At 46.3% G+C, this 9,941-nt stretch overlaps 1 protein-coding gene across 1 annotated transcript in view; it reads right to left on the bottom strand.

The window, feature by feature from the left end:
- Positions 1–9,941, bottom strand: part of Traf3ip1 (TRAF3 interacting protein 1) — a 36,179-nt gene that overhangs the window by 19,102 nt on the left and 7,136 nt on the right. The window contains exons 6-7 of the mRNA XM_021198369.2: positions 6,511–6,582; positions 4,272–4,347 (exon numbers count right to left, since the gene is read on the bottom strand). Coding sequence (XP_021054028.1) covers positions 4,272–4,347; positions 6,511–6,582 — 148 coding nt within the window. The remainder of the gene's footprint in view (positions 1–4,271; positions 4,348–6,510; positions 6,583–9,941) is intronic.

Raw genomic sequence — 9,941 nt, 5'->3', positions numbered from 1 at the left:
AAAAGAAAGAAAGAAAGGAAGGGAGGGAGGGAGGGAGGGAGGGAGGGAAAGAGAGAAAGAGAGAGAGAGAAAGAAAGGAAAGGAAAGGAAAGGAAAGGAAAAGGAAAAGGAAAAGGAAAAGGAAAAGGAAAAGGAAAAGAAAAGAAAAGAAAAGAAAAGAAAAGAAAAGAAAAGAAAAGAAAAGAAAAGGTGTGGTGGGTGGAGCTACTTACAGATTTACTTCAAGCTGACTTAGTAAAATTATCACATAACTTAGCAAACTAAATCAAACAGAACAGAAAGTCATATCTGATCCTCAGTATACAGGGGAAAAAATGTGACGAGCATTTAAAAAATATTTAGAGCCAGGCATGGTGGTGCAAGCCTTTAATCCCAGCACTTGGGAGGCAGAGGCAGGCGGATTTCTGAGTTCGAAGCCAGCCTGGTCTACAAAGTGAGTTCCAGGACAGCCAGGGCTATACAGAGAAACCCTGTCTCAAAAACAAAACAATAACAAGAACAAAAAAGTGTTTAGAATACAAATAACCCATCGCTGTACTGACACACAAATGGTCTGTATCCAAATGGTGAGGAACACAGACTGAAGAACAGTCTCTCTCTCAGCACTGACACTGGCATGGACTGTTTCATATCATACCCGTGAGGAATCAAACTGAAGGATGCATTTCTCTTACCTATTTCTGAAGTGGTCGTTTCCTGATCTGGTTCGTCATTTAGTCCCGACACTATGGAGTCTAAAATCTTAGCTGAAATATTATCCTCTTTCCTTCCTGACATAAAACAGTTAAAGCAGATTAAAACGCTGTGAGGAGTTCTGTATTTGGGCTGCTTTAGTTAGGATGTTTATGAGGCCTACTACCAGGGTCACCAACAAATTGCTGTCCTCTTGGTACTCAATGCAGCTACCCAGGACACCCCTCAGAAGGCTGGACAAGATCCCCCTCTCCTCTCGAGCAACCCCTTCCTTTGACATTCCGGATGCCCTCTCCAACTTTCCTCTGGTCTCCCACCTTCCAATCGGAGTCTTGGCAGGCTCTCTCTCCTCCAGGCATCTGGGCTTACCACTATCTAAAGGCCACACTGTGACTGTCACTGCAGACTAAGAGCGTTCATCTGTGTTCTCACCTCCTGTTTCCATGATGTTCCCTGACATGCATACAGATAGGCATACTTCCACTTGCTTCCTGTATCTCACACTTGACTGTCCCAGAGCTCTTGGCACTGACACCTAACCCTCCAATCAGCACTCCACCCCAAGTCTCCCAGAAAGCTCTTCCCTTTGTGTCCCTTCTTTCCTGACTGGTGGCATCCAATCCACCATCTGTAGCAGCAAATCTACCTAACTCTCCCTGCTCCCATTGTGACTCTGGGGCTGAGCTGCTGTTACTTCTCTATCTTCAGTCACCATCATCTCTCAGTGCTACAAGCTCCTTAAAGTCTTCCAGCCTCCATGTCCCCTCCAGAGCCAAATCTCCTCTCCACCCAGTGAAAACTGCACCAAAGCCTTCCACTCATGCCTGCTGTCCACACAGTCAAGAAGACAGTTTCTCAGGGCCCTGCCAGCTGATATGGACCCTTCACCAACCACTGTCCCTTTCTCCACTCTAGTCTACAGTGAGACTTCTGCCACAAATACAGGCAAGCCTGCAGCTACTCATGTCTCTCCTCAGGGCCTCTTTCTCCCTAGGCAGCTGATTAAATGCCTGGCTCGGTGAGGCTGTTGTTGCCTGAGTCTCTCATTCCCACTTCTCTTGGATTTATTTTCCTTCAAAAGAATTATCATGAACACAGGTTTACACTCCAGCAGTCTCTTTATATTTGAATTCTGTCCAGGAATGAGAGGAAGGTTGAAATGGGCAACCTCAGTCCATAGCTAACTTAGAGCAGGACCTGGCAGCTCACTGGGGTAGCCCTGACAAAAGCCCCCAGTCTTGGCCCATCTACTGTAGCCTGGGGAGACATTCTTGGGCTGAGGGCATGAAGGGGCAAGCCCTGAGTGGCCACCCTCCATACTAGAGATCACCCAGAAGCAAAGGGCCAGACAGTGACTAGTGAGTTCCACTCTCAGACACACTCCCCAGCCTCACTACTGCTCATGAGATCTTACCAAGCTGCTTCATGCTATGGTCCTTCTTAGCTTTACGGTAGGAAGCCTTATGTTCTTTTTCAGGGGAAGGGTTATTTTCACTGGTTCTAGAGTCCCTTCTTCCTGACATGAAATTGCACAATGGAAATAAGTGTTAAACTTACAAATGCTGCACTTACCAAACAAGTGAACTAAGATGAACTGAGTGAGTTCTGATACAGTGCACTGCTTCTGAGTTCATAATATTGTCTTGTAAGTCTTCTAAGTGTCATAGGGAACAGGGATTCCAGAAGGGTCTAGGGGTCTACTCATGCCAAACATGTGTGCCAGAATCCCTTGTTCTTTATAGTGGTCGCAAGACTCATGGTGTGAACCAAACACCCACGCCCTGTGTCTTGGGCACCTCGGAAACAGGACAAATGGTTCAAATGCTAACCCACTCAAGAAAGGCAGAATGTCTGGTGTGGTGCCAGCCTGGCTGAGAGGGCCTCTGGTGAGCCAGTGGCTAGCGAGTGAGACTGGGAAGATAAAAGTCTACTGAGCTGCTGCCAGCTCACTGAAGCTTTTAGTCATAATTCTCCCAAGTCCCTGAGGGTGAATTCTCTTGGGGTTACAGAAAGGAGGATCATAGAGAAGGGAGAGGAAGAAGGAAAGAAAGAGTCTCTCTCTCTCTCTCTCTCTCTCTCTCTCACACACACACACACACACACACACACACGACCAACTTCCCAAATTACAGGAGACATAGTTAACTTGTCATAAAAACCTGTCATGTCATCCTGCTCACTTTATGAGAAAAAGCAAGTGTGAGTGATAAAGTGAGGTTTTAAAACAAATTATGGGGAAGAAAAAACAAATAAAACACCCCAGGCATACCTTTAATGTATGCCGGAGACAGAGGCAGAGATATCTCTGAATTCAAGACCAGCCAGGGCTACATAGTAAGACCTTGTCTCTAAAGCCAAAACAAACAGAAAAGCAGCTTAAATAAAACTTCTTTTAAAAGAACAGTAGGAGGAGGCTGGAGTTAACACAGACATGCAGTCCTGGAAGTCCGGGAAAGGCAGTTACCCCGATTGCCATCCTCAACAATCCAGAGCCTCAGCTATACTATAAGTGACATAAGGAACTAATCTAAAAGATTAAATAATAAAAATACCTGATAACACCAGTCTTCACATCTCAGACCTCTAAGCATTACACCAAATCCACAAGCAGCTAGAACAGTAAGCCCTCAGGCAGGTCAGAAACCACACCCAGTGAGAGAGAAAAAACCAGAAGAGAAGAGGAGCCCATTTAAATGCTGCAGACATCCTAAGGAGGGCTGCATGAAAACCCTCCCCCCCCCCCCCCGCATTGTACTCCACAGAGTCAGGTCGCTGGAACAGATGCATCAGAGGGAAGTGCTGTCTCACCAGGAATCACTCCCAAAGGGACCTGAAGCACTGGTAAGGGATGGGGTGAGGGTCCACAGAACCCTGTGGCTGAGACCTAACATCACCCTCCACTCTTGTCAGCAACTGTTCTTGTGGGTATCTCCCAGACAATCCACAAAGAAAAAGGCCAAAAAGGCGCAGAATGTCACCACAGCATCACAAGCTGGGCTAGAAGTGACTGCTGACATAAAAACCCAGTTGCCATACTCCTGCTGCTTGCTTACAATGTCACAGGTTAAGAGGAAGGTGATTTTTCTAGAACTACTAATTGCTCAGCCAAAGCCACTTTGCACTTCAGTGATGTTAGTAAACCTCCAACAGTAGCGACTGTCCGAGGCTCCCCCAGGCTCTCCTGCCCTGGAGCTCAGCCCTCAACAGAATTCCTTCTTTAAATGCAACAGCATCTGCCTATGGGCTCTTCGTGTCTGATCTGCAACAGAGTCAAATGCTTTCTACCAGAGCAGAAGGACCAATGAGACCACGATGACTGACAGGTAACCCTGAAAAGGAAGTTCAATCTACCCTTTAGATTTCAACAGGTTCTCCTGCACTGAATGGTGCGAGCTTGCACACATACGCACACACCGCTCTGTGAGCATGGGCAAAAGCCACAATCTCCAGCTGCAGTGTTGACTCCTCCCCAAATGTGGCAGGGCTGTACACCCCAGGGTTCCCATCTACTACACTCTGACCAGACACAGAAAGAGCAGCCTACATCTCAGCTACACGCACAAGCAGCTTTGCAGTACCTTCCAGTGAATGCTTCGATCGCCGTTTTGATGGTTTTAACATCGAGGACCTAGATGCTCCCACAGAAATGTCAGCCTTAAAGAAGAGAAGAAAAAAGAGTTAGTTGGCACATGGCACATCAGTTCTAACAGAACTTATTTCCCATGCTCTGCAGGAAGAGTGTGAACAGGATACATCCTTTGGACTGAGGGACTGTACCAGAGGGTGTGTCCACACCTTCAATGAGGTGGGAGGTAGAGGATACCTCCTCTCCTTGCCCTGCAGTGAGATCTGTCTGTGCCACTTCCCATGAGATAGTGATAAGACTATTCAGATCATAGTTGCTACACAGCCCTACGGCTCAGAGACACTTGCTGCATTGTGCTATGTGGTGGGTAATTTCCTCACTGGCTCAATACCTCAGGGTGTAGTATTTGCACAGACTAAAAAAAAAAAAAAGTCATGATCATACTATCTATAGGAGACCTATTTCAGGGTCCCAAATCCACCTGGCTCTCCCCAGAAGCCACCCCACATCTCCCCAGATGACAAACACATATATGCTTGTCACCCAAAGCTGTGCATAACTCTGGAAATCCCACAGAAAGCCATTCCACCTGTCCAGCAGGTGATAAAGCAGATGTATCCTAGCTTTTGTAACAGAGCATGGAGACACAGCTCTCCTCCCAGCAGACAAGAGAGGATAGAGCACTCACAGCTACATGCATGTTGAAATGGACAACTCTTAAAACTGTTCTTCAGGAGCTAGGAAGATGGCTCAGAGGGTAAAGTGCTGGTGGCGAATGATCCTTCATCTCAATTTGCCAACTTTATAGATGTGCAATCGCCTGGGAAATGGGCTTCTGGGTATGTCTGTGGGATCATCTTGCTTAGATCACTGAGATGGAAAGACACCCCCACTCCCACTATTCACAGCGCCATTTCACTTGGATGAAAACTATGATCTGTTTCCTCAAGCGCCTGTGGCTGTCTACCCGGCTGATGGACTGAGCCACACTGAACCCTTCCTCCCTATGCTGCTCTTATCAGGGATTTTACCATAGCAACAGAAAGGTAACTGAAATACCATGCAAGCTCAAGGACCTGAGTCTGGAACTCCAGAATCCACATAAGAGCTGGAAACATAGCACAGGTCTCTATTGCTCCACTGTTCCTACAGAGAGATGGGAGGTGGAGACAGGAGGACTCCAGGAAACCTGAACCAGTTAGCCTGGGGTGTACACCAGAAAAACAACCAAGACCCTGTCTCAAATAAGCTGGAGGCAGAGGACTGATACCAAGGATGTCTCCAATCTTCACACAAACATCATGGCACACAAACAGCTACATTTACACACACACATACACATACACGCGCATGTGCGCATTCATACACACACATACACACACATGCATGTGTATACACACTTGTGCATTTGTACACACACATGCATTGGTGCACACACACACACAACACACACACACTATACTGGCTTTTACTGTCAACTTGCCACAAACTACAGAAACAAGAGAAGGGGAAACCTTGATTTAAGAATTGCCTCTGTCGGGCTGGTGAGATGGCTCAGTGGGTAAGAGCACCCGACTGCTCTTCCGAAGGTCCTGAGTTCAAATCCCAGCAACCACATGGTGGCCTCCAACCATCTGTAAGGAGATCGGACTCCCTCTTCTGGAGTGTCTGAAGACAGCTACAGTGTACTTACATATAATAAATAAATAAATCTTAAAAAAAAAAAAAAAGAATTGCCTCTGTCAAGAGGCAGAATGTGTGATGGTGCACACCTCTAATCCCAGCATTCAGGAAGCAGAGATGGGCTGGTCTCTGAGGTTGAAATTAACCTGGTCTACAGAGCAAGTTCCAGGACAGCCAGGGCTACATAGAGAAACCCTGTTTCAAAAAAGAAAAGGAAAAGAAATCGGCTCCATCAGATGGCCTGTGAGCATGTCTGTGGGGTACTTTCTGGATTGCTGATGTGGGCAGGTAGGCGGAGTCTCTGGCAGGTAGGCGGAGACTACAGAAACCCAGCTGACTGAGTGAGGAGAGCAGGGCAGGAGTCAGGACTCCTTTACAGCTGTTTCTGTTCCTGCCTCCAGGCTGCCTTGACAAACTGTGATATGGAAGTGTAAGTTAAATAAGCCTTTACCTCCCTGAGGTTGGTTTGGTCAGTGTTTTATCATGGCAACAGAAAAGCAAACAGAGACAGACAGACTGACAGACAGACAGACAGACAGTTTCTTTACCTCCATCTCTGCTTTGGCATCTTTGAAAGATCCATCTGACAGCTTTTTAGATATCTCCCCTGAGCTTGAGGACTATAAAAAGAAGAAGAATCCTTTTTACACTTTAGAGTTGTTAAAAAATCTGTAATGTTAAACAATGAAAGAAAACCACCAAGATACTGTACATATCACCCAGGAACAAACAAGACAATCTCTCACATAGGAGCACATTGCCACTCCATGTCTGATAGCCATGTAATTCGGCCTAGAAGTCCCAAGAATATTCCAAGAAAGTTGCAGGAGATCTAGAAACACTCTCAAGTAGGTAGGGCCAGGTTACCCAAGATCAGCAGAGAGAAGGGGTGGACTGTAAACCCACTCCTGGCTTCCGAGTGTCTCCTGATAATGAAGCAACTTCTGAATGGAAGGGCTCCTCATAGCAGAAGTGAAAATATTGTCAGGAACCATGTGAGTACTGTAAATACCATTATCCCTTAGATCTGTTCTCTGAAAGATCTGGACAAAAGGAGACAGACTGTCATTGCTAAGTTCATGGTGAAGGTATGGAATGGGGTCACCTTGACTGCTGAATTCAGGCCAGCCCCACAGTCCCACAGAGGGGCTCTAAGCCACCCTGGGACCCTGCTGACTGAATGCATGCTTGCATCTGTCTTCCCACCAGGCAGCTGGAGGCCCTCTCTTCCCCCTCTTAGACAGTAAAGAGTACGCTGAAAACTGGTGAGGGCTGGAGGGACTTAGCAAACACTAAGGAGGAGTCTTGAAGTAGCTCACATCTGCAGGAACTTCTGGCTACAGTAAACTTCAATGTTGGTTTCCCAGACCCACAGAGCTCAATAAAGGTACCCCCAGATCAACAACAGAAGAGCCAGCCAGACAAAACCACAACAAGACCTCAGCAAACTAAACTTCACTTGACTGTGGTGGCCATTCCTTTGAAACAAAACCATCACTTGTACTTGGTTCTTATGCAACCACCCCCCCCCATGACTGCCTCATAATTAAAACACACCAGAATACACTACTGCCTCTAAAAAACACAGCTCAATGAAAACTATATCTCACTGTACCATGCCACAGACAGGCAATGACAGAATGCCTGCATGGCTGAACGTACAGAGCCCACTTCTCTCGCTAACAACCACACTGAGATGCAACCCACAGCAAAACACTGCCACAGGCAGGCTTAGAACCAGCCCAGATCTCCACAGCCCTCTGGCCAGCAGCTGCAGAGCAGGTAGCTCTCAGTCCCCTCTAGGATGCTTTGTGTATACTGGGCCACCAGGTTATCTGGATAAGGAGTCAGGACCTAGGATGGCTGATCTCCACTGGACTCCAGAGTCACCTGGAAAAGGAACTTCTGGACATGCAATGAAGGATTATCTAGATTTAACTGAACTGGGAAGACATACCAACTATGGCGGGCAGTGCTTCATGGGCTGGGGTCCCAGAAAGAGAACAAAGGAAAAAGTGAGCTGCTTTTCAACCAAGTCTCTAGGGCCTGCTGTCATGTCCTCTCTACTATAGTGGACTACACCCTGGCACTACAAGCCAAAGGAAAACCTTCCTGGAAACTGTTTCTTGTCAGGTATTTGTCACAGCAATGGGAAAAGTGACTGGTGTGCAACCCATACACAGGGCTGGTCCAAAGTCACCAGACTCAGGAAGCAGTGAGAAAGAAGCCAAAGACATCCCTGGCCAACCTTAATTTTATCTGAAATGCCATTGCACAGGAATTACAGGAAAATAAAAGTCTTCTGACACTTAGAATGTGTGAAGACCTTTGAAAGTAGCTCTAATCCTTACTACGCTCAGTCATGTCCGTGCTCCAAGGAGCCCACACATACAGCTGATGCCAGCTGTGTACGTGGTATATGACACATGCACAAATGACAGCAGGCAAAGGGCCTTTGAATAATCTAACAAGACAGAGCAAGGCCCCAGCAACAGCTCCTGCTCCCAGCTGCTTTTTCTACAGGCCTGGCAGGGAGTGTTCTCCTGGCCTCCTCTCCGGACTTGTCTTCCAGCACTCCAAACACTTCATAGCTACTACCAACTGATCAACACCATCCAAAGACCTAAAACGCCACCATCCTTTGCCTGGATGTTCAAGTCTCTGCTTCATCTAACATCTATTGCATACCTACTATGTGCCAGTTCTCTATTTGGCCAGGAACTCAAGAATGAACGTTTAAGTACCACCCAGAGTGTGTGCTTAAGGATATTTTAAATATGTTTGAAAACTGACTGAAGAATACTGAGTTAAATGGTTGAGCTACTATTAGTAAATGACAAAACCATTTAAAATTTTTAAGAACTGGACCAATAAGATGGTTCAGTGAGTAAAAGCATTTTTCATGCAAACCCAGCAACTTGAGTTTGATCTTTAAGATGTAGCCTAAAGGTTAGGAGAGAACCAACTCTGGCCTCCACACTGTGGCATGCACATGCACACATCTATATATACTTCATGCACCCATATATAACAATAATTATAGTATAAATAAATAAATTTATTCAAAGAGACACCTGGTAAGAAACTGGTACCTCTTTGGATTATGTCAAGAAATCAAACACAGCCACAGTTCATAATTCCAAGTTTTCCGAAGCCTATTATAAGGATGACAGATGTCCTGGCTGGTTTTGTGTGTCAACTTGACACAAGTTAGTCATCAGAGAGGAGTGAGCCTCAGTTGAGAACATGCCTCCATGAGATCCAGCTATAAGACATTTTCTCAATTAGTGATCAATGGGAGAAGCCCCAGCCCATTGTAGGCGGTGTCTCCCTGGGCACCTGGGTTCTATAAGAAAGCAGACTGAGCAAGCCATGGGAAGCAAGCCAGTAAGCAGCACCCTTCCATGGTCTCTGCATCAGTTCCTGCCTCCAGGTTCCTGTCCTGCTTGAGTTCCTGTCCTAACTTTCCCCAATGATGGACTATGATCTGGAAATGTAAGCCAAATAAACTCTTTTGTCCTCAACTTGCATTTTGGTCATGGCGTTTCGTCACAGCAACAGAAACCCTAAGTAAGACAACAGGTTCAGGAGCTGGAGAGATGGCACTGTGGTTGAGAGTCCCTGCTAACTCTTGTAAAGCGGAGTTCAGTTCTCGGCACCCCACATCAGGCAGCTCATAATCACCCATGTGTCTCTAGCACACATGACATACATTCACACATACACACAAATAGAAAAGAAAAAAAAATTAAAGCCAGGCGTGGTGGCGCATGCCTTTAATCCCAGCACTTGGGAGGCAGAGGCAGGCAGATTTTTGAGTTCGAGGCCAGCCTGGTCTATAAAGTGAGGTCCAGGACAGCCAGAGCTATACAAAGAAACCCTGTCTCGAAAAACAAAACAGAACAACAACTAAAAGACTACCATATCTGTTATCAAAAAGAGACAGGTGTGCATTGCTAGCAGTCTTCATGATAAAAGA

Source organism: Mus pahari, chromosome 5, assembly GCF_900095145.1.
Source record: "Mus pahari chromosome 5, PAHARI_EIJ_v1.1, whole genome shotgun sequence".
NCBI lineage: Eukaryota > Metazoa > Chordata > Mammalia > Rodentia > Muridae > Mus > Mus pahari.
The sequence above is the reverse complement of the archived record's forward strand: the minus strand, read 5'-3'. Positions and strand labels throughout refer to the sequence as shown.